General features: G+C 49.3%; 1 protein-coding gene across 1 annotated transcript in view; it reads left to right on the forward strand.

Moving 5' to 3' along the window:
• The first annotated feature begins 200 nt into the window (after positions 1–200).
• The window catches only part of cyp27c1 (cytochrome P450, family 27, subfamily C, polypeptide 1), a 32,283-nt gene continuing 6,828 nt past the window's right edge, over positions 201–25,655 (forward strand). The window contains exons 1-7 of the mRNA XM_078404368.1: positions 201–482; positions 10,788–10,978; positions 14,396–14,589; positions 15,332–15,541; positions 17,769–17,932; positions 21,112–21,278; positions 25,426–25,504. Coding sequence (XP_078260494.1) covers positions 201–482; positions 10,788–10,978; positions 14,396–14,589; positions 15,332–15,541; positions 17,769–17,932; positions 21,112–21,278; positions 25,426–25,504 — 1,287 coding nt within the window. The remainder of the gene's footprint in view (positions 483–10,787; positions 10,979–14,395; positions 14,590–15,331; positions 15,542–17,768; positions 17,933–21,111; positions 21,279–25,425; positions 25,505–25,655) is intronic.

The raw sequence follows: 25,655 nt of genomic DNA on the forward strand, positions 1-25,655 counted from the left end.
TCTCTCTCTCTCTCTCTCTCTCTTTCTCTCTCTCTCTTTCTCTCTTTCTCTCTCTATCTCTTTCTCCCTCCCTCTCTTTCTTTCTCTCTCCCCCCATTTTTCTCTCTATTTCTCTCTCTCTCTCTCTCTTTCTCTTTCTCTCTCTCTTTCAGAAAATAAAAGTAGGTAGGAGGGGTGGTTGCATTGAGAAGGGGGAGGTGATGTCTGGGGTGGGTGCGTGGTTGAGAGTGGGAGCAATGAAGGCGCTGGTTCGTGTCCCAGGAGCGGTGCCAATGCCCAGCAGGGACACAGCGGCCAGGCTGAGATGGACAAAGGACACAGAGATGTCCCGGGACAGGTCGCCACCGACCGCACCAACACCAACACCAACACCAACACCACGGGCGGCCAAGAGCCTGTCCGATATGCCCGGACCCAGCACGCTGAGTAACTTCGTGGAGTTCTTCTGGAGAGACGGGTTCAGCAGAATACACGACATACAAGTAAGTCTCAAAGTCACTGACCAAACGCGCGTGTGTGTGAGAGAGAGTGTAAGAGAGTGTGTGTGAGAGACAGTGTGTGTGAGAGCGTGTGTAACAGTGTGTGTAAGAGAGTGTGTGTGAGAGAGAGAGTGAGACAGTGTGTGTGAGAGAGTAAGAGTGTGTGTAAGAGAGAGTAACAGAGTGTGTGTGTGAGAGAGTGTGTGTGTGAGAGTGTGTGTGAGAGAGAGAGTAACAGTGTGTGTGAGTGTGTGTGAGAGAGAGTAGCAGTGTGTGTGACAGTGTGTGAGTAAGAGAGTGGGTGAGAGTGTGTGTGAGAGTGCAAGAGAGAGTGTGTGTGAGAGAGAGTAACAGAGTGTGAGAGTGCAAGAGATTGTGTGTGTGAGTGAGAGTGTAAGAGAGTGTGAGAGTGTGAGAGAGAGTGTAACAGAGTGTGTGTGAGAGACAGTGTGTGTGAGAGAGTGTAACAGAGTGTGTGTGAGAGACAGTGTGTGTGAATGTGTGATTGTGGGTGAGAGTGTGTGTGAGTGAGAGAGTGTGAGAGTGCAAGAGAGTGAGTGTGTGTGAGTGAGAGTGCAAGAGAGTGTGTGTCTGAGTGATTGTGAGAGAGTGAGCATGATTGTGTGTGTGAGAGTATGATTGTGTTTGAGTGAGTGATTGTGTGTGTGAGCGTGATAGTGATTGTGTGGGTGAGTGTGTGTGTGAGTGAGTGGTTGTGTGTGGTGTCAACTTTAGTTTAGTTTAGTTTTCTGTTTTACTTTAGTACTTGTGCACGCAAATGTGTTATTTAATCTGCTCAGTAGTCCAGAGAATTCAGTGGGAGAAGAAAATAACCGTCACCAACTTTAGTTTAATGTTAGTTTTGTACTTGTGTGTGCAAATGTGTTATTTAATCCACCGAGTTGTCTAGAAAATTCACCGGAGGGAAATATATTTGTGCGTACGTAGTATCTCCAATTTTGTACTGGCACACACACAATGTGATATTTCTAATTAGTCTAGAAAATTAACTGGGGAAAATATTTGTGTGTGTGTGGTGTTGTGAATTTTGCATTAGTCCACAGAATGTATAATTTAATCTACTAATCAGTCTAGAAAATTAACTGGGAGAAATCAATATTCTCGTGTGTGTGTGTGTGTGTGTGGTATCGCCAATTTTGTACTAGTGCACACACAATGTGTTATTTAATGTACTAACTTGTCTAGAAAATTAACTGGGAGAAATCAATATTCTCGCGTGTGTGTGTGTGTGTGTGTGTGTGTGTGTGTGTGTGTGATATCGCCAATTTTGTACTAATGCACAAAATTCTGTACTAATGCACTAAACAGTGTGTTTAATGTACTAACTTGTCTAGAAAATTAACTGGGAGAAAACAATATTCGCGTGCTTGGTATCGCCAATGTTGTACAAAGCCCACACATGGTATGTAATTTAATCTAGTAACTGGAAGAAAAATATATATTAGTGTGTGTGTGTGGTGTCACTAATGTTGCACTAGTACACGCACGCACAATGCGTTAGTTAATCTACTGAATGGTCTAGAAAATTAACTAGCAGGGGAACAAAAATGTGTGTGTGTGTGTGTGTTTTGAGTGATCCCTAACTGAGACAAAGACTCCATTGACTACATCAGTGTTTCCATATGTTCTGCGATGACTTATCCGTTCCCTCACATTGACTTGGGTTTTTTTTAGTACATAGGAAAAAGTTTAAGATTCATTTAAACTTTGTAAGACTGCCTCTTCACTTTCCGAGTGGGTGCGGAGGAGGCCATTTGGCCCTTCGAGCCAGCACCGCCATTCATTGTGATCTTGGCTGATCATCCACAATCAGTAACCCGTGCCTGTCTTCTCCCCGTATCCATTGATTCCGCTAGCCCCTAGAGCTCTATCTAACTCTCTTTTAAATTCATCCAGTGGATTGGCCTCTGCTGCCTTCTGTGGCAGAGAATTCCACAAATTCACAACTCTGGGTGTAAAAGTTCTTTCTCATCTCAGTTTTAAATGGTCTCGCCTTTATTCTTAGACTGTGGCACCTGGTTCTGGATTCCCCCCCAACATTGGGAACATTTTTCCTGCATCTAGCTTGTCCAGTCCTTTTATAATTTTACACGTTTCTATAAGATCCCCCTCTCATCCTTCTAAATTCCAGTGAATACAAGCCCAGTCTTTCCAATCCTTCCTCATATGACAGTCCCGCCATCCTGGGGATTAATCTCGTGAACCTACGCTGCACTGCCTCAATAGCAAGGACGTCCTTCCTCAAATTAGGTTCTGTTATTATTTTCATTTTTTGACCTTTCATTCCCCCTCCTCCTCCTCCCCTGACCTCCCCCCATCTTCCAAAAAAAAAGACACAAAGTGCTGGAGTAACTCAGCGGGACAGGCAGCATCCCTGGAGAGAAGGAATGGGTGACGTTTCAGGTGGAGATCTCAGGGGAGAGGGATATGGAAGGGATATGGAAGGGTAAGATGTGAAAACGACAGATCAAAGCAGATGCTGATAAGGATGAGGAAATAAGCTGATGAGGAAAAACTTTTTCAGTCAGAGAGTTGTGAATCTGTGGAATTCTCTGCCTCAGAAGGCAGTGGAGGCCAATTCTCTGAATGCATTCAAGAGAGAGCTAGATAGAGCTCTTAAGGATAGCGGAGTCAGGGGGTATGGGGAGAAGGCAGGAACAGGGTACTGATTGAGAATGGTCAGCCATGATCACATTGAATGGCGGTGCTGGCTCGAAGGGCCGAATGGCCTCCTCCTGCACCTATTGTCTGTTGTCTATTGAAATGTGGAATGGTTCATTGTTACCTTTCCCCCTCACTCTGTCCCTCCCCTATTCTAGTTCTCCAACTAGTTCTACTGTGCTCCTGATTAAACATCTGACTGTACGCCGTATTGTCACCTTCCCCTCAGCCAACAATGAACCATTCTACGTTTCCTGTTCGGCATCTGCTTTGATTTGGTGTTTTCACACCTTACCCTTCCATATCTCAAGGCTCCCTCTCCCCTGAGTCTGAAGAAACGTCTCGGCCCGAAACACCCTTGCCTGCGCCTCCGTCTTTAGAACGGAGATGAGGAAAAACTTTTCAGTCAGAGTTGTAAATCTGTGGAATTCTCTGCCTCAGAAGGCAGTGGAGGCCAATTCTCTGAATGCATTCAAGAGAGAGCTAGATAGAGCTCAGTTGTACAGGGCCCTAGTGAGACCGCACCTGGAGTACTATGTGCAGTTTTGGTCTCCAAATTTGAGGAAGGATATTCTTGCTATTGAGGGCGTGCAGCGTAGGTTTACTAGGTTAATTCCCGGAATGGTGGGACTGTCGTATGTTGAAAGACTGGAGCGACTATGCTTGTGTACACTGGAATTTAGAAGGATGAGAGGAGATCTTATCGTAATGTATAAGATTATTAAGGGGTTGGACACGTTAGAGGCAGGAAACGTGGTCCCAATGTTGGGGGAGTCCAGAACAAGGGGCCACAATTTAAGAATAAGGGGTAGGCCATTTAGAACTGAAATGAGGAAAAACTTTTTCAGTCAGAGAGTTGTGAATCTGTGGAATTCTCTGCCTCAGAAGGCAGTGGAGGCCAATTCTCTGAATGCATTCAAGAGAGAGCTAGATAGAGCTCTTAAGGATAGCGGAGTCAGGGGGTATGGGGAGAAGGCAGGAACGGGGTACTGATTGTGAATGATCAGCCATGATCACATTGAATGGCGGTGCTGGCTCGAAGGGCCGAATGGCCTCCACCTGCACCTATTGTCTATTGTCTATTGACCCACTTATGGGGGAGGCTGAATTAATGAATGAATGAATAAGTTTATTGGCCAAGTATGTACACATACAAGGAATGTGCCTTGGTGCTCCGCTCGCAAGTAACAACATGAACATACAATACAGTAAACAATTAAGAATAAAGCATAAAACATTAATACATTAAGAATACAACATTACGGTTTAAACACGCGAGTGAAATAAACCAGAACAAAAAAAAGGCGAGAGACTTTTTGTTGTTGAGTAGAGCTACTACTCACGGAAAAAAAATCTGTTTTTATGTCTGGCTGTGGCTGCTTTGAGAGTCCGGAGTCGCCTTCCAGAGGGAAGTGCTTCAAAGAGTTTGTGGCCAGGGTGAGAGGGGTCAGAGATGATCTTGCCCGCTCGCTTCCTGGCCCTTGCAGTGTACAGTTCGTCGATGGGGGCGGGGGGGGGGGAAGGTTGCAGCCAACAACCTTCTCAGTCAATCGGAAGATTTGAATAGGCTGGGACTCTATTCCCTGGAGCGCAGGAGGATGAGAGGTGATTTTGTAGAGCTGTATAAAATTACGAGAGGAATAGATCGGGTAGATGCACAGAGTCTCTTGCCCAGAGTAGGGGAATCGAGGACCAGAGGACGTACAATAGGTTTAAGGTAAAGGGGAAAAGATTTCATAGGAATCTGACTTAGTCACACAAAGGGTGGTGGGTGTATGGAACGAGCTGCCAGAGGAGGTAGTTGAGGCAGGGACTATCCCAACATTTAAGAAACAGTTAGACAGGTACGGTATATGGATAGGACACGTTTGGGGGGATATGGGGCAAACGCAGGCAGGTGGGACTAGTGTAGCTGACACACGTTGGGCTGTGTGGGCATGTTGGGCCGAAGGGCCTGTTTCCACACGGTATCACTCCTCGATGACACTCCATGACTCTTACGAGTTCCTCCAGCAGCCTGTGAGTTTTTTCCTTGCTGAAGAATCCTGCATCTGCAATCTCCAGACTATTCCCTCTTCTCCCCTCTCCCAACGGGCAAGAGATTGCAGAGAATTGTGGAAGTATCCCAGCCCATCACCGCAAACTAACCTCTATTTCCCTTCCATTGACTCCATCTGTACTTCATGCTGTCTCGGCAAGGCCAGCAACATCATCAAGGACGTGTCTCACCCCGGCCACCCCCTCTAGGCCCCTCTCCCATCAGGCAAGAGGTACAGAAGTGTGGAAATGCACACCTCCAGATTCAGAGACAGTTTCTTCCCAGCTGTTATCAGGCAATTGTACCATCCTATCACCAATTAAAGAGCGGTCCTGACCTCCCATCTACCTCTTTGGAGACCCTCGAACTACCTTTAATCGGAACTTTACTGGACTTGGAAACATAGAAAAATAGGTGCAGGAGTTGGCCATTCGGCCCTTCGAGCCACTCATGGCTGAAATCTAAATTCAGTACCCTGTTCCTGCTTTTACCCCACATCCCTTAATTCCTTTAGCCCTAAGAGCTAAATGTAACTCTCTTGCAAACATCAGTGAATTGACCTCCACTTCCTTCTGTGGTAAAGAATTCCACAGATTCACAACTCTGTGGGTGAAAAAGTATTTCCTCATCTCAAACCTTATTCTTAAACCTTGACCCCTGGTTCTGGACTCCCCCAACATCGGGAACATTTTGCCTGCATCCAGCCTGTCCAATCCCTTAAGAATTTTATATGTTTCTATAGTCAAGTCAAGTCAAGTCAATTTTATCTGTATAGCACATTTAAAAACAACCCACGTTGACCAAAGTGCTGTACATCTGATTTGGTACTAAGGAAAAAAAATGAAACAATTCACAGCGCCTCCTCAATGAGCCTCAAACGCTAGGGAGTAGAAATAGGTTTTGAGCCTGGACTTAAAGGAGTCGATGGAGGGGGCAGTTCTGATGGGGAGAGGGATGCTGTTCCACAGTCTAGTAGCTGCAACCGCAAAAGCGCGGTCACCCCTGAGCTTAAGCCTAGACCGCGGGATAGTGAGTAGCCCCAAGTCGGCCGACCTGAGGGACCTGGAGTTAGAGAGGGGGGTTAGAAGATTTTTGATGTGGGGGGGGAATGTCCATTTAGGGCTTTATACGTGAATAGGAGGAGCTTGAAGTTGATTCTGTACCGTACAGGGAGCCAGTGGAGAGAGGCCAGAATCGGGGTGATGTGGTCCCTTTTACGGGTACCCGTCAGGAGTCTCGCTGCGGCGTTTTGGACCAGTTGCAGGCGGGACAGGGTTGATTGGCTGATCCCAGTGTATAGGGAGTTGCAGTAGTCTAGGCGGGAGGAAATGAAAGCGTGAATGATTTTTTCTGTGTCGTCGAATTGGAGGAAAGGTTTGATTTTAGCTATGGTTCGAAGTTGGAAGAAGCTGGCTTTTACCACAGTGTTGACTTGCTTATCAAATTTTAATGCAGAGTCAAATATCATGCCGAGGTTTTTGACATGCGGTTTGACTAGGCAGGATAGACTTCCAAGACTGCCTGTTATCGATTTGATGGAGTCGGGGGGGGGCCGAATAGGATGACCTCAGACTTGCTCTCATTTAATTGGAGGAAGTTCTGTGCCATCCAACATTTTATGTCCTCAAGGCAGTGTAAGAGGCTGTTTAAATTTGACTGGTTGTTGGGTTTCAGGGGGAGGTAAAGCTGAGTGTCATCGGCATAGCAGTGGAAAGAAATGCCGTGCCTTTGAATGATTTGGCCAAGGGGGAGCATGTATAGAGAGAATTGCAGGATTGCACAGTCGCCGGTGTCGATGGCGAGATCCCCTCTCATCCTTCTAAATTCCAGTGACCAGTCAACCCATTCTTTCATCATACGTCAGTCCCGCCATTCCGGTAATTAACGTCGTGAACCTACGCTGCACTCCCTCAATAGCAATAATGTAAATAGCAATCAAATTAGGAGACCAAAGTTGCACACAATACTCCAGGTGCGGTCTCGCCAGGGCCCTGTACAACTGCAGTAGGACCTCCTTGCTCCTAAACTCAAATCCTCTCGCATTGAAGGCCAACATGCCATTAGCCATCTTCACTGCCTGCTGAACCTGCATGCATACTTTCAGTGACTGATGTACAAGCACACCCAGGTCTCGTTACACCTCCCCTCTTCCTAATCTGACACAATAGACAATAGACAATAGGTGCAGGAGTAGGCCATTCAGCCCTTCGAGCCAGCACCGCCATTCAATGCGATCATGGCTGATCACTCTCAATCAGTACCCCGTTCCTGCCTTCTCCCCATACCCCCTCACTCCGCTATCCTTAAGAGCTCTATCCAGCTCTCTCTTGAAAGCATCCAACGAACTGGCCTCCACTGCCTTCTGAGGCAGAGAATTCCACACCTTCACCACTCTCTGACTGAAAAAGTTCTTCCTCATCTCCGTTCTAAATGGCCTACCCCTTATTCTTAAATTGTGGCCCCTTGTTCTGGACTCCCCCAACATTGGGAACATGTTTCCTGCCTCTAATGTGTCCAATCCCCTAATTATCTTATATGTTTCAATAAGATCCCCCCTCATCCTTCTAAATTCCAGTGTATACAAGCCCAATCGCTCCAGCCTTTCAACATACGACAGTCCCGCCATTCCGGGAATTAACCATTCAGATAATAATCTGCCTTCCTGTTCTTGCCACCAAAGTGGATAACCTCACATTTATGCACATTATACTGCATCTGCCATGCATCTTCCCACTCACCCAACCTTTCCAAGTCACCCTGCAGCCTCATAGCATCCTCCTCGCAGTTCACACTGCCACCCAGCTTTGTGTCATCCGCAAACTTGGACATGCCACATTTAATTCCCTCGTCTAAATCGTTGATGTATATTGTAAATAACTGGGGTCCCAGCACCAAGCCTTGCGGCACCCCACTAGTCACTGCCTTCCATTCCGAAAAGGACCCGTTAATTCCTACTCTTTGCTTCCTGTCTGCCAACCAGTTCTCTATCCATGTCAATACCCTACCCCCAATACCATGTGCTCTAATTTTGCACACTAATCTCTTGTGTGGGACCTTGTCAAAGGCTTTTCGAGAGCCCTTGTCTTGACTTTGAAAGACAATAGACAATAGGTGCAGGAGTAGGCCATTCGGCCCCTCGAGCCAGCACCACCATTCAATGTGATCATGGCTGATCATCCATAATCAGTACCCCGTTCCTGCCTTCTCCCCATACCCCCTGACTCCGCTATCCTCAAGAGCTCTATCTAGCTCTCTCTTGAATGCAAGCCTTTGACTTTAGCTTGCACTAAGCAACATACCCTGTATCTGTACACTGTGGATGGTGTAGGAAAATAACTGCAGATGCTGGGTACAAAACTCAGCAGGTCAGGCAGCATCTCAGGAGAGAAGGAATGGGTGACTTTTCGGGGTCGAGACCCTTCTTCAGACAGCTCCTTCTGTACACTGTGGGTGGTTTGATGCTGCCTGACCCACTGAGTTACTCCAGCACTTTGCGTTTGGCTCAAGAGTTAAGTCTATTTCAATATACATACAATAATCTAACAAAAAATTAACAACTAATTCCGGATAACCATCGTAATGCAAAAATGCAAAGTTCTCATTGAGTGCATCTCTGTTTTTACCATGGAGAAAAAAACATGGACTGGGGAACTTGGACTATTAATAAAGACATGGCGCAGCGGTAGAGTTGCTGCCTCACAGCGTGGGAGACCCAGGTTCGATCCCAACTACAGATGCTGTCTGTACGGAGTTTGTACGTTCTCCCCGTGACCTGCGTAGGTTTTCTCTGAGATCTTCGGTTTCCACCCACACTCCAAAGACGTACAGGTATGTAGGTTAATTGGCTTGGTATGATTGTAAAATTGTCCACAGTGTGCGTAAGATAGTGCTAGTGTGCGGGGATCGCTGGTTGGCGCGGACCTGGTGGGCCGAAGGGCCTGTTTCCGCGCTGAATCTCTAAATTAAACTAGTCCAAAAATGCAAGACTTCGGACCCTTCTGACAATCTCATTAAAAAAAACATTACACTTCATAAGTTCATAGGTGATAGGAGTAGAATTAGGCCATTCGGCCCATCAAAGTTTATTCTGCCATTCAAATCATGGCTGATCTATCTTTCCTTCTTAACCCCATTCTCCTGCCTTCTCCCCACAACCCCTGACTTTATAGAGATACAGAGTAGAAACAGGCCCTTCGGCCCATCGAGTCTGCGCCGACCAGCGACCATCCCTGTCCTCCAACACTATCCTACACACTAAGGAACATTTACAATTTTACCGAAGCCAATTAATGGAGAGTGGGTGGGAACCAGAAAACCCACGCGGTGACACAAGGAGAACGTGTAAACGCCATACAGACGGCGGCCACAGTCGGGATGGAACCCGGGACTCTGGAGCTGCAAGGCAGCAACTCTACCGCCGCGCCACCGTGCCGCCTTCACGCAATCCGCGTGATGCTTTCTATGGTGTTTATTCACAAAATGCTGGAGTAACTCAGCAGGTCAGGCAGCATCTCAGGAGAGAAGGAATGGGCGACGTTTCGGGTCGAGACCCTTCTTCAGACTGATGTCAGGGGGGCGGGACAAAGGAAGGATATAGGTGGAGACAGGAAGATAGAGGGAGATCTGGGAAGGAGGAGGGGAAGAGAGGGACAGAGGAACTATCTAAAGTTGGAGAAGTCAATGTTCATACCACTGGGCTGCAAGCTGCCCAGGTGAAATATGAGGTGCTGTTCCTCCAATTTCCGGTGGGCCTCGCTATGGCACTGGAGGAGGCCCATGACAGAAAGGTCAGACTGGGAATGGGAGGGGGAGTTGAAGTGCTCGGCCACCGGGAGATCAGATTGGTTAACGCAGACCGAGCGCAGGTGTTGAACGAAACGATTGCCGAGCCTGCACTTGGTTTCGCCGATATAAATAAGTTGACATCTAGAGCAGCGGATGCAATAGATGAGGTTGGAGGAGGTGCAGGTGAGACCTCTGTCTCACCTGGAAAGACTGTTTGGGTCCTTGGATGGAGTCGAGGGGGGAGGTAAAGGGACAGGTGTTGCATCTCGTGCGGTTGCAGGGCAAAGTGCCCGGGGATGGGGTGGTTTGGGTAGGAAGGGACAAGTGGACCAGGGAGTTACGGAGGGAACGGTCTCTGCGGAACGCAGGGAGGGGAGGGGATGGGAAGATATGGCCAGTGGTGGGGTCCCGTTGTAGGTGACGGAAATGTTGGCGGATGATTTGTTGGATCCGCTGGCTGGTGGGGTGGAAGGTGAGAACGAGGGGGATTCTGTCCTTGTTGCGAGTGGGGGGAGGGGGAGCAAGAGCGGAGCTGCGGGATGTAGAAGAGACCCTAGTGAGAGCCTCATCTATAATGGAAGAGGGGAAGCCCCGTTTCCTGAAGAATGAGGACATCTCTGACGCCCTAGTGTGAAACACCTCATCCCGGGCGCAGATGCGGCGTAGACGGAGGAATTGGGAGTAGGGGATAGTCTTCTATGGTGCATCTGTTGATGCCCCATGCTGTCAGGCGGCAACTCTACCGCCGCGCCACCGTGCCGCGCCACCGTGCCGCCCCGACCTACCGCTTATTTGTCTTGCAGCTACAGCACGCGCAGCGGTACGGCAAGATCTTTAAGTCGCACTTCGGACCGCAGTTTGTGGTGTCCATCGCCGACCAGGACATGGTGGCACAGGTGCTGAGAGCTGAAGGCAGGTCACCCCAACGGGCCAACATGGAGTCGTGGCACGAGTACAGGCAACTACGTGGACGGGCCCTGGGGCTTATATCTGCGTAAGTAGAAGCCGGGGCAGGCATGGGCCGCTCATAGAGCCACAGAGACACAGAGCCACAGAGTCACAGAGCCACAGAGCCACAGAGACACGGAGTCACGGAGACACAGAGTCACAGAGACACAGAGTCACAGAGACACAGGGACACAGACACAGAGTCACACAGAGTCACACAGAGTCACACAGAGACACAGAGACACAGAGACACACAGACACAGAGACACAGGTCACAGAGACACAGAGTCACAGAGACACAGAGCCACATAGTCACAGAGACACAGTCACAGAGACACAGAGACACAGAGACACAGAGTCCCAGAGCCACAGAGACACAGAGACACAGAGACACACAGACACAGGTCAGAGACACAGAGACACAGAGACACATAGTCACATAGACACAGGACACAGAGACACAGAGACACAGAGACACAGAGACACAGAGACACAGAGACACAGAGACACAGTCACAGAGACACAGAGACACAGTCACAGAGACACAGAGACACAGAGACATAGAGCCACAGAGACACAGAGACACAGTCACAGAGACACAGAGCCACATAGTCACAGAGACACAGAGACACAGAGACACAGAGTCACAGAGACACAGAGTCATAGAGTCATAGAGCCACAGAGCCACAGAGCCACAGAGTCACAGAGTCCCGGAGACACAGGGTCACAGAGTCACAGAGACACAGAGCCACAGAGCCACAGAGACGCACAGACGCAGAGACATAGAGCCACAGAGCCACAGAGCCACAGAGCCACAGAGCCACAGAGACACAGAGACACAGAGACACAGAGTCACAGAGACACAGAGACATAGAGCTACAGAGTCCCAGAGCCACAGAATGTGGAAACAGGCCCTTCGGCCCAACTTACCCATGTCGGCCAACATGTCTCGACTACAACTAGTCCCACCTGCCCGCGATTGGTCCATATCCCCCCCAAACCTGTCCTATCCATGTACCTATCTAACTGTTTCTTAAATGTCGTGATAGTCCCAACCTCAACTACCTCCTCCGGCAGCTCGTTCCATACACCCACCACCCTTGGTGTGAAAAGGTTACCCCTCAGATTCCTATTAAATATTTTCCCTTTCACCTTAAACCATTGTCCTCGGGTCCTCGATTCCCTTACTCTGGGCAAAAGACTCTGTGCTTCTACCCGATCTATTCCTCTCATGATTTTATACACCTGGGTAAGATTACCCTTCACCCTCCTGCTTTGCAGGAGCCTACTCAACCTCTCTCTATAGCTCACACCCTCTAGTCCTGGCAATATCCTTGTCTGTAACCTTTCCAACTTGACAACATCTTTCCTTTAACATGGTGCCCAGAAGTGAACATCTCTAAATGCGGCCTCACCAACGTCTTGTACAACTGCAACATAATCTCCCAACCCCTATCCTCAGTACTCTGAATAATGAAGGCCAATGTGCCAAAAGCTTTTTTTGACCACATTATTCACCTTCAAGGAACTATGCACCTGCACGCCTAGATCCTTCTGCTCCACAACAGCCCCCAGAGCCCTACCATTTGCTATGTAGCTCCTGCCCATGTTAGACTTTCCAAAATGCAACACCTCACATTTCTCCATCTTAAATTCCATTAACCATTCCTCAGCCCAGCTGCTTCTACTCTGGGGCTGTAGAGAGCATCCTGTCCGGCAACATTACAGTCTGGTTTGGGAACAGCTCTGCCCAGGACAGGAAGGCCCTGTAGAGAGTAGTGCGTTCGGCAGAACGCACAATTGGAACTACACTCGTCCCCCTGCAGGACCTATACATCAGGAGGTGCAGATCCAGAGCCAGCAACATTATGGGGGACCCCTGCCACCCCAGCAACGGACTGTTCCAGCTGCTACGGTCAGGCAAACGCCTCCGCTGTCACGCTGTGAAAACAGAGAGGATGAGACAGAGTTTCTTCCCACAGGCCATCAGGACTGTTAACTTTTATAACTACAGGGACTAAATTTTGTCTTCTCTGTATTAACTTTAATTTATATGCTGTAACTGTAATTCTTTTTTGTTTTGCAAACTGTAATTTATTTTTTTTGCACAATCCGCAGGAGTTGCCACTTTCATTTCACTGCACATCGTGTATGTGTATGTGACAAATAAACTTCACTTGACTTACAGATCCTGCTGTAATCTTTGACAACCATCTTCTCTATCCGCAAAACCACCCACTTTTGTATCATCAGAAAACTTGCTAATCATGCCATGTACGTTCTGAACCAAATCATTGATATAGATGACAAACAGTAACGGACCCAGCAACAAACCCTGAGGCACACCCCCAGTCACAGGTCTCCAGTCCGAGAAGCAACCTTCCACCATCACCCTCTGCTTCCTTCCATGAAGGCAATTTTCTATCCATTCATCTGTCTCTCACATACGATTTAACAGGTGTCAGAGGTTATGGGGAGAAGGCAGGGGAATGGGGTTAGGAGGGAGAGATAGATCAGCCATGATTGAATGGCGGAGTAGACTTGATGGACTGAATGGCCTAATTCTACTCCTATCACTTATGATCTTCACCTTACAGAGCAGCCTACCATGCAGAACCTTGTCGAATGTTTTGCTGAAGTCCATATATACTACAGCTCTGCCCTCATCCACCGTTTTTGGTCACGTCTTCAAAAAACTCAATCAGATTTGTGAGGCACAACCTCCCATGTACAAAACCGCCCTAACTACCCTTAATCAGCCCATGCATGGATGCAGTGATGGCTGAACCGTGACTAGGGGTTGCCAACTTTCTCACTCCCAAATAAGGGACAAAAGGTAACGTCACCGCCCCGCGCCCCACGTGACCTCACCCAGCCAGCGGCCACATGCTCCCGCTCCACCAATGGCGGTCGCCCGTGCCGGGAGGCGGGTTGCTACGCAATCTCCACTAGGCGGCGCTGAGGCTTTTGGGCCTACACTGTCCGGACCTACAGCGGCCCCCAGGCCTACAGTGTCCGGGCCTACAGTGTCTGGACCTACAGCAGCCCTTGGGCCTACAGTGTCCGGGCCTACAGCGGCCCTCAGGTCTACAGTGTCCGGGCCTACAGTGTCCGGAACTACAGTGGCCCTCAGGCCTACAGTGTCCAGGGCTACAGTGTCCGGACCTACAGTGGCCCTCAGGCCTACAGTGTCCAGGCCTACAGTGTCCGGGCCTACAGTGTCCGGGCCTACAGCGGCCCTCAGGCCTACAGTGTCCGGCCCTACAGTGTCCGGGCCTACAGCGCCTCCCGGGCCTAATACGGGACAAGGGCACAAACTAATTTAGCCCAGTATACGGGATGTCCTGGCTAATATGGGACAGTTGGCAACCCTGACCGTGACTGAGCCACTGGCCCAGGTATTAACCTGGGATCCTCCTGGTCTCTCTGGCTCAGGTCACAGCGGTGCTGCTGTTCATTTCAGGGAGGGCGAGGAGTGGCTGAAGATGAGGAACGTGCTGAAGCAGCGCATCATGAAGCCCAGGGACGTGGCCGCGCTCTCGGACGGGATGACCGCGGTCGCCGGCGACCTGATCAAAAGGGTGCGGTGCATGAAAGACGGCAGCTCGCAGACCGTGGCCGACGTGAACAAATTGTTCTTCAAGTTCGCAATGGAAGGTGAGATGCTTCCTCAGAAAACAGCTCGGTGGCGCAGCGGTAGACAATAGACAATAGGTGCAGGAGGAGGCCATTCGGCCCTTCGAGCCAGCACCGCCATTCAATGTGATCATGGCTGATCATTCTCAATCAGTACCCCGTTCCTGCCTTCTCCCCACACCCCCTGACTCCGCTATCCTTAAGAGCTCTATCTAGCTCTCTCTTGAATGTATTCAGAGAATTGGCCTCCACTGCCTTCTGAGGTAGAGAATTCCACAGATTCACAACTCTCTGACTGAAAAGGTTTTTCCTCATCTCAGTTCTAAATGGCCTACCCCTTATTCTTAAACTGTGGCCCCTGGTTCTGGACTCCCCCAACATTGGGAACATGTTTCCTGCCTCTAACGTGTCCAACCCCTTAATAATCTTATACGTTTCGATAAGATCCCCTCTCATCCTTTTAAATTCCAGTGTATACAGGCCTAGCCGCTCCAGTCTTTCAACATATGACAGTCCTGCCATTCCGGGAATTAACCTAGTAAACCTACGCTGCACGCCTTCAATAGCAAGAGATCTTCGGTTTCCTCCAAAGGCAGGCAAGTTTGTAGGTTCATTGGCTTGGTATAAGCCCATCCTCTTGTGCTCCAGGGAAGAGAGAGTCCCAGCCTGCCCAGCCTCTCCGCGTAGCACAGGCCCCGTGTTCGCATCCTCGGCCTTCCCCGACCCCTACCTGATGACGGAGGTCTCCTCTCTCCACATGCAGGTGTTGCCACCGTCCTTTTCGAAGCCCGCCTGGGCTGCCTGGAGAAGGAGATCCGGCGGGAGACCAAGGAGTACATGGAAGCCCTGGAGCTGATGTTCAGCATGTTCAAGACCACCATGTACGCGGGAGCCATTCCCAAGTGGCTCCGGCCTTTCATTCCCAGGCCATGGGACGAGTTCTGCCGATCCTGGGACGGACTTTTCCGATTCAGTAAGCAATGGTCGCCTTGTCAGGGTCAGAGCGTCGTACAGCACGGAAACAGGCCCTTCGGCCCGACTCCTCCCTGCCAACCAAGATGCCCCATCCAAGCTAGTCCAACATGTCCTCTCCACACTAGTTCCATTTGAAACAGAAAATAGGTGCAGGAGGAGGCCATTCAGCCCTTCGAGCACATGATTTATTGTGATCATGGCTGTTCATCCACAATCAGTAACCCGTGCCTGCCTTCTCCCCATATCCCTTGATTCCACTAGCCCCTAGAGCTCTTATCTAACTCTCTTTTAAATTCATCCAGTGAATTAGCCTCCACTGCCTTCTGAGGCAGAGAATTCCACAAATTCACAACTCTCTGGGTGAAAAAGTTGTTCTCATCTCAGTTTTAAATGGCCTCCCCTTTACTCTTAGACTGTGGCCCCTGGTTCTGGACTCCCCCAACATTGGGAACATTTTTCCTGCATCTAGCTTGTCCAGTCCTTTTATAATTTTATACTTTTCTATAAGATCCCCTCTCGTCCTTCTAAACTCCAGTGAATACAAGCCCAGTTTTTCCAATCTTTCCTCATTTGACAGTCCCGCCATCCCGGGGATTAACCTCGTGAACCTACTCTGCACTGCCTCAATAGCAAGGACGTCCTTCCTCAAATTAGGAGACCAAAACTGCACACAGTACTCCAGATGTGGTCTCACCACGGTCCTGTACACATTTGGCCCAAGTCCCTTTATCCTCTCTGTGTAAATGGCTTAATAGAAATGTTTTTTCACACACAGCACTGAGGGTGGTGCAGCGGTAGAGTTGTTGCCTTACTGCGCCAGCGATCCGTGTTCGATCCTGATCACGGGTGCTGTCTGTACGGAGTTTGTACGTTCTCCCCGTGACCTGCGTGAGTTTTCTCTGGGTGCTCTGGTCTCCTCCCACACTCTAAAGATGTACAGGTTTGTGGGTTAATTGTTTAGTTCAGTTTAGAGATCCAGCGTGGAAACAGACCCTTTTGACCCACCGGGTCCGCGCCGACCAGCGATCCCCGCACATTAACACTATCCTACACCCACTAGGGACAATTTTTACATTTACCAAGCCAATTAACCTACTACATACCTGTACGTCTTTGGAGTGTGGGAGGAAACCGAAGATCTCGAAGAAAACCCACGCAGGTCACGGGGATAATGTACAAACTCCGTACAGGCGGCGCCCGTAGTCGGGATCGAACCCGGGTCTCCGGCGCTGCATTCGCTGTAAGGCGGCAACTCTACCGCTGCGCCACAGTGACCGCCCAAAATACACTGGAATTTAGAAGGATGAGAGGGGATCTTATCGAAACATATAAGATTATTAATGGGTTGGACACGTTAGAGGCAGGAAACATGTTCCCAATGTTGGGGGAGTCCAGAACAAGGGGCCACAGTTTACGAATAAGGGGTAGGCCATTTAAAACTACGATGAGGAAAAACCTTTTCAGTCAGAGAGTTGTGAATCTGTGGAATTCTCTGCCTCAGAAGGCAGTGGAGGCCAATTCTCTGAATGCATTCAAGAGAGAACTAGATAGAGCTCTTAAGGATAGCGGAGTCAGGGGGTATGGGGAGAAGGCAGGAACGGGGAACTGATTGAGAATGATCAGCCATGATCACATTGAATGGCGGTGCTGGCTCGAAGGGCCAAATGGCCTCCTCCTGCACCTATTGTCTATTGTCTAAATCGTCTTCTGAATGGGCACACGGATTTGCAAGAAGCGGAGGGATCTGGATCACATGAATCGGAGAAGATTGGCTTGCCTTCACATCATGTTCAGCGTGGACATTGTGGGCCAAGGGGCCTGTTCCTGTGCTGTTCTTTTCCACTGAAGTCAGAGGGTGGTGAATCTGTGGAATTCCTTGCCACAGACGGCTGTGGAGGCCAAGTCAATGGATATTTTGTACGGCAGAGATAAATACTGTAGATGATTAGTACAGGCGTCGGGGGTTATGGGGAGAAGGCAGGAGAGTGGTGTGAGGAGGGAGAGATAGATCAGCCATGATTGAATGGCGGAGTAGACTTGATGGGTCGATCTTCGGCTCAATTGTAATCGTGTGTTGCCTTTCCACTGACTGGGTAGCACACCATGAAAGCTTTTCGCAGGATGTTGGCGCAGGTGATAACAAAACAAGCTTTAAACTTTTCATTCGCTTTGCCAATTTTCTTGTCTCTTCCCCCCCCCCTTCACCCTCGCCCTTCGACGACCAGGCGAGGTCCACGTGAACAGGAAGGTGGCTCAGTTGAAGCAGCAGTCGGAGCGCGGAGAAGAGGTCCGCGGTGGATTGTTGACCCATCTCCTGGTCAGTCAGGAGATGACCCTGGAGGAGATCTACGCCAACATGACCGAGCTGCTGCTGGCTGGGGTCGATACGGTAACTGACGCGCGTTTGACGGCACTGGGCCTGTAGTTTAGTTTAGTTTCGAGATTCACCACGGAAACGGGACCTGTCGGCCCACCGGGTCCGCGCCGACCAGCGATCCCTGCACGCTTACACTATCCTACACCCACTGGGGACAATTTTTACATTTACACCAAGCCAATTAACCTACATGCCTGTACGTCATTGGAGTGTGAGAGGAAACCGAAGATCTTGGCGAAAACTGGCGCAGGTCACGGGGAGAACGGTCAAACTCCGTACAGACAGCACCGGTAATCGGGATCGAACCCGGGGCTCCGGCGCTGCATTCGCTGTAAGGCGGCAACTCTATCGCTGCGCCACCGTGCCGCCCTGCACTTGCTGGAGTTTAGAAGGAGGAGGGGGGGATCTCATTGAAACATACAGAATAGTGAACATGTTGCCTGCCTCTAGCGTGTCCAATCCCTTAATAATCTTATATGTTTCGATAAGATCCCCTCTCATCCCTCTAAATTCCAGTGTATACAAGCCCAGTCGCTCCAGTCTTTCAACATATGACAGTCCCACCATTCCGGGAATTAACCTAGTGAACCTACGCTGCACTCCCTCAATAGCAAGAATGTCCTTCCTCAAATTTGGAGACCAAAATTGCACACAGTACTCCAGGTGCGGTCTCACTTGGGCCCTGTGCAACTGCAGAAGGACCTCTTTGCTTCTAGACTCAACTCCTCTTGTCATGAAGGCCAACATGCAATTAGCTTTCTTCACTGCCAGCTGTACCTGCATGCTTCCTTTCAGATAAAGGATTCCCTTTATCCTGTATCTGAACTCTGTGAACGGCTTGAATGTAATCATGCAGAGTCTTTCCACTGACCGGTTAGCATGCAGCAAAAGCTTTCACTGGATTAGTTTTAGTTTAGTTTAGAGATATAGGGCAAAAACAGGTCCTTCGGCCCACCGAATCCGCACCGACCAGCGATCCCCACTCACTAACACTATCCTACACACACTGGGGACAATTTCACATTTATATCAAGCCACCTAGCCGACAGACCTGTACGTGGTTGGCACGGTGGCGCAGAGGTAGAGTTGCTGCCTTGTACCACCAGAGACCCAGGTTCGATCCCGACTACGGGTGCTGTCTGTACAGAGTTTGTACGTATAAGAAAATAACTGCAGATGCTGGTACAAATCGATTTATTCACAAAATGCTGGAGTAACTCAGCAGGTCAGGCAGCATCTCGGGAGAGAAGGAATGGGTGACGTTTCGGGTCGAGACCCTTCTTCAGGAACGCGTGGGGTTTCTCCAAGACCCTCGGTTTCCTCCCACACTCCAAAGACGTGCAGGTTTGAGGGTTAATTGACTGGGTGTAAGTGTAAATTGTCCCTAGTGTGTGTAGGATAGTGTTAGCCAGTTCAGTTTAGTTTAGTGTCACGTGTACCGAGGTACAGTGAAAAGCTTTTGTTGCGTGCTGACCAGTCAGCGGAAAGCAACACACGATTACAATCGATCCATTTACAGTGTATAGATACAAGACAATGGAATAACGTTTAGTGCAAGGTAAAGTCCAGTGATGCAAGATAGACCCAAGAGGCTGGAGTAACTCAGCGGGACAGGCAGCATCTCTGGAGAGAAGGAATGGGTGACGTTTCGGTCGATGCCCTTATCTGCAGTGTTTTTTCCCCTTCCCCTCTCTACTTTTCACAGTCAAGCTGCAACTAGAGTAAACCTATAACATTTATTTTTCAGTTCGACTCTGCCAAAGTTGCTTATTTCAAACTACATTCCCTGTCTCTCCACCATCACCGTCCGTCTTCATCTCTCGTTTCCCCTCTCCTCTTGACTCCAGTCTGAAGAAGGGTCTCGGCACAAAACGTCACCCGTTCCTTCTCTCCGGAGATGCTACCCTGTCCCGCTGAGTTACTCCAGCATTTTTGTGTCTACTACCTTCTTCAGGTTGGTTAGGGATGTCCAAGAGTCACCAAAAAGGTAGATAGTAGTTCAGCACTGCTCTCTGGTTGTGGTAGGATGATTCAGTTGCCTGACAACAGCTGGGAAGAAACTGTCCCTGAATCTGGAACTGTGCGTGTTCACACTTCCATACCTTTAGCCTGACGGGGGGGGGGGGGGTCAAGGAAAGGGGGGGGGGGCGGGGGGGGTCAAGGAAAGAGCGTGAGGCATAAATGGAGTCAATGGAAGAAAGGTCGCTTTGAGCGATGGTCTGGGCTGCGTCCACAATTCGCTGCAATCTCTTGCGGTCTTGGATGGAGCTGTTCCCGAATGTGCAAGGCCTGTTTCCGCACAAGGACGAGAGGGGATCTCATTAGAAACGTATACAATTATAAAAGGACTGGACAAGCTAGATGCAGGAAAAAATGTTCCCAATGTTGGGGGGATTCCAGAACCAGGAGCCACACACAGTCTAAGAATAAAGGGGAGGCCATTTAAAACTGAGGTGAGAAGATAGGTGCAGGAGGAGGCCATTCGGCCCTTCGAGCCAGCACCGCCATTCATTGTGATCATGGCTGTTCATTCTCAATCAGTACCCCGTTCCTGCCTTCTCCCCATATCCTTTGATTCCGCTATCCCCTAGAGCTCTATCCAACTCTCTTTTAAATTCATCCAGTGATTTGACCTCCACTGCCCTCTGTGGCAAAGAATTCCACAAATTCACAACTCTCTGGGTGAAAAAGTTTTTTCTCATCTCAGTTATAAATAGACTCCCTTTTATTCTTAGACTGTGGCCCCAAAAGACATATAAAATTATAAAAGGACTGGACAGGCTAGATGCAGGAAAAAATGTTCCCAATGTTGGGGGGAGTCCAGAACCAGGGGCCACACAGTCTAAGAATAAAGGGGAGGCCATTTAAAACTGAAGTGGGAAGAAACTCTTTCACCCAGAGAGTTGTGACTTTGTGGAATTCTCCGCCACAGAGGGCAGTGGAGGCCGATTCACTGGATGAATTTAAAAGAGTTGGATAGAACTCTGGGGGCCAGTGGAATCAAGGGATATGGGGAGAAGGCAGGCATGGGTTACTGACTGTGGATGATCAGCCATGATCACAATGAATGGCGGTGCTGGCTCGAAGGGCCAAATGGCCTCCTCCTGCACCTACCTGCTATGTTTCTATCTGCCCCTAAACCAAAACCCGAATAGCTGACTGACCGACTGAGGTGCGCTTGGTTTCCACAGACCTCGTTCACGTTGTCCTGGAGCACGTACCTGTTGGCCAGGTACCCTGAGGTCCAGAGGACTGTGTATGAGGAGATCCTGCAGAACCTGGGGCAAGATGCTACACCCACGGCTCAGGACCTGCACAAACTGCCCCAGCTCCGCTGTGTCCTCAAGGAAACACTGAGGTAAACTCCATCTGTAACATCGTTACCTTCTTCTACGAAATCTGGACAAAATCCTGCACAGAAATGGTCAAACGTCCAAGATGGCGCCCAACTAGGGGTTGCCAACTGTCCCGTATTAGTCGGGACATCCCGCACATTGGGCTAAGTTGGTTTGTCCCGTACGGGACCGCCCTTGTCCCGTATTGGGCCTGTCGGCCGGGACAGTGTAGGCTTACGGAGTGCGTTCGGGGAGCGGGGCCGAGTGTGATCGCCTAACGGAGGTTGCATAGCAACCCGCCTCCCGGCCCCGGGAGCGGGAGCACGTGGTCGCTGGCTGGGTGAGGTCACACGGGGCGCGGGGCGGTGACGTCACCTTGTCCCGTATTTGGGAGTGAGGTAGTTGGCAACCCTAGGTGTAGATGGAGTCTAAGGAAGGGAGGGTGGTTTTGCCTGATGGTCTGGGCAGCGTCCACAACTCTGCAATTTCCTGCATTACTGTGTTACTTAAATCATCCAATCTTAGCTGCTTGTTCGCCAATTGCCAGCGTTGTGTCTAACGCCCACACTTACCTCTCTGTCATGCACTTAGATTTAGCTCTCGGGGCTAACGGAATCAAGGGGTATGGGGAGAAAACAGGAACGGGGTACTGATTCTAGATGATCAGCCATGACCATATTGAATGGCGGTGCAGGCTCGAAGGGCCGAATGGCCTTCTCCTGCACCTATTTTCTATGTTTCCATGTCTGTCTTTTCAAACCTGACTCTCTACCCCACCTGTGAGTCCACCAGGAAGCAACTCCAACTTAAAGACCCTTAGTATGATCACAGTTCCTCGTGTCAAACTTAATTTTGTTTTACCTTACCTTGCCTGAGCAGTTTGTAACCCAATAAAGTTATCCCTCTTCTTTGATAGATTGTTCCTCATTCCTTTCCACACTTAATTTAGTTTAGGTCAGTTTTGAGTTGCAGGCCCTTCAGCCCAGCGAGTCAATAGACAATAAACAATAGGTGCAGGAGGAGGCCATTCGGCCCTTCGAGCCATCACCGCCATTCAACGTGATCATGGCTGATCATTCTCAATCAGTACACCGTTCCTGCCTTCCCCCTAGGAGTCCACGCCGAGCAGCGCACGAACACTACCCTGCATATTGAAGAAGGGTCTGAAGAAGGGTCTCGACCCGAAACGTCGCCCATTCCTTCCCTCCCGAGATGCTGCCTGACCCGCTGAGTTACTCCAGCATTTTGTGTCAACCTTCGATTTAAACCAGCGTCTGCAGTTTTCTTTACTACCCTGCACACGCTAGGGACGATTAAAAAAAAATTCCAAACCAATTAGCCTACAAACCTGCACGTCTTTGGAGCGTTGGAGAAAACCCACGCAGGTCACAGGGGTCACAGGGGCGGTCACGGTGGCGCAGCGGTAGAGTTGCTGCCTTACAGCGAATGCAGCGCCGGAGACTCAGGTTCGATCCAGACTACGGGCGCCGTCTGTACGGAGTTTGTACGTTCTCCCCGTGACCTGCATGGGTTTTCTCCAACATCTTCGGTTTCCTCCCACACTCCAAAGACGTACAGGTATGTAGGTTAATTGACTGGGTAAAATGTAAAAATTGTCCCTAGTGTGTGTAGGATAGTGTTAGTGTGCGGGGATCGCTGGGCGGCGCGGACTCGGTGGGCCGAAGGGCCTGTTTCCGCGCTGTATCTCTAAAAAAATAAATAAATACAACGTTCAAACTCCCTACAGACAGCACCCGTAGTCGGGATCGAACCTACCACTCTGGCGCAGCAAGGGTTGCAAGGCAGCAACTCTAACCTCGGCGCCACCGTGCCAACCACGTACAGGTTTGTAGGTTAGGTGGCTTGGTATGAATGTAAAATTGCCCCTGGTGTGTGTAGGATAGTGTTAGTGTGTGGGGATCGTCCATCGGTGCGGACTCGATGGGCCGAAGGGCCTGTTTTCGCACTGTGTCTCTAAACTGAACTGAAACTAATCTAGTGAAAGCTTCTGCTGCGTGCTAACCAGCCAGTGCCGCCCTTCTTCAGACACATGTCCATTTAACTGTTCCACTGGGAAATCTCCTCAAAGTACAATGAAGGGTCCCGAACAAAACTTGGCCCATCCTTTCCCTCCACAGATGCTGCCTTGCACTCTGAGTTAATCCAGCACTTCATGAATTTCTGCAAAAACGTTGAAGTTATCCATTTCCATAGATGCTGCCTGACCTGCTGGTTGTTTCAGGCAGTTTCTGATCCCAGTTAATAGCCTCTTTCCACCTTTGCGTCGGTTTACTTTGAGCAGAGGCTTTCAGTTCCCGTTGGCATTTGGAAAGAAATCAAACAGCGCTGATGTGGAGATGGATGAAAGCTTCATGTTTCTAGGAATTAATATCACCAGCAACCTGTCCTGGACCTCCCATATCGAAGCAATGGCCATAAGACCTCACCAACGCCACCCCTTCCCTTAGAAGGCATAGGAGGTTCAGCACGTCCCCTACAATAGACAATAGGTGCAGGAGGAGGCCATTCGGCCCTTCGAGCCAGCACCACCATTCAATGTGATCATGGCTGATCATTCTCAATCAGTACCCCGTTCCTGCCTTCTCCCCATACCCCCTGACTGCTATCCTTAAGAGCTCTATCTAGCTCTCTCTTGAATGCATTCAAAGAATTGGCCTCCACTGCTTTCTGAGGCAGTGAATTCCACAGATTCACAACTCACTGACTGAAAACGTTTTTCCTCATCTCCGTTCTAAATGGCCTACCCCTTATTCTTAAACTGTGGCCCCTTGTTCTGGACTCGCCCAATATTGGGAACATGTTTCCTGCCTCTAACGTGTCCAACCCCTTAATAATCTTATACGTTTCGATAAGATCTCCTCTCATCCTTCTAAATTCCAGTGATACCTACTGATACAGATGGGCCGTAGAAAGCATTTTATCGGGACGTATCACAGCGTGGTTTGGGAACAGCTCCATCCAAGACCACAAGAAATTGCAGAGAGTTGTGGACGCAGCCCAGACCATCACACACAAACCAACCTCACTTCCACCGACTCCATCTACACCTCACGCTGCCTCAGCAAGGCCAGCAGCATAATCAAGGACCAGTCTCACCCCCGGTCACTCCCTCTTCTCCCCTCTCCCATCAGGCAAGAGGTACAGAAGTGTGAAAACGCACACCTCCAGATTCAGGGACAGTTTCTTCCCGGCTGTTATCAGGCAACTGAACCGTCTTATCACCAACTAGTGAGTGGCCCTGACCTCCCATCTACCTGATTGGAAACCTTCGGACTATCTTTAATCAGACTTCACTGGACTTTATCTTGCATTAAACATTATTCCTTTTGTCCTGCATCTACGCTGTGGACAGCTTGATTGTAATAATGTATAGTCATTCCACTGACTGGATAGCACGCAACAAAAAAATCTTTTCCCTGTACTTCAGTGCACGTGACTATAGTCAGAGGGTGGTGAATCTGTGGAATTCATTGACCACGGAAGGCTGTGGAGGCCAAGTCAATGGGTATATTTAAGGCAGAGATAGATAATAGACAATAGACAATAGGTGCAGGAGGAGGCCATTCGGCCCTTCGAGCCAGCACTGCCATTCAATGTGATCATGGCTGATCATTCTCAATCAGTACCCCGTTCCTGCCTTCTCCCCACACCCCCTGACTCCGCTATCCTTAAATTCCTGATTAGTACCTGATTCCTGGCCCTTGTGGCTAAAGGGATCAGGGGGTATGGAGAGAAGGCAGGTACAGGATACTGAGTTGGATGATCAGCCATGATCATATTGAATGGCGGTGCAGGCTCGAAGGGCCGAATGGCCTACTCCTAAACCTATTTTCTATGTTTCTTTGTTTCTAAGTACGGGTGTCAGAGGTTATGAGGCGAAGGCGGGAGAATGGGGTTAGGAGGGAGGGAATAGATCAGCCATGATTGAATGGTGGTGTAGACTTGATGGGCCGAATGGCCTCATTCTGCTCCTATCACTTATGAATGTGACAATAAACTAAACTAGATACAGCCAGTCATTGTTCAAGGATCTGGTGATGACCAGTTCCCCTTACCGAAGAAGTTATCCAACTTTTATATCAGCTTGGAATTGAAACGGGGAAACCACCAGACCTTAAACAAGGAATTCCCTCTCTCTGTTCCTCACAGGATGTTTCCTGTTCTTCCCGGGAATGGGCGAATCACTCAAGAAGACATGGTTGTCGGAGGATATTTCATCCCAAGCGGGGTGAGATGATCGTTTAATTTTTCCGAATTGATTTTAATAATGCAGCTGTTACCAAATATTCATATCACTGCCTTTAACAAGCATCTTACAAACATCTTAAACCTTTGTCGGTAAGAACAAGGTGGGGGTGTGTATTACGCAAAACTGTGCC

Source organism: Rhinoraja longicauda, chromosome 8, assembly GCF_053455715.1.
Source record: "Rhinoraja longicauda isolate Sanriku21f chromosome 8, sRhiLon1.1, whole genome shotgun sequence".
Classification (NCBI taxonomy): Eukaryota; Metazoa; Chordata; class Chondrichthyes; order Rajiformes; family Arhynchobatidae; genus Rhinoraja; species Rhinoraja longicauda.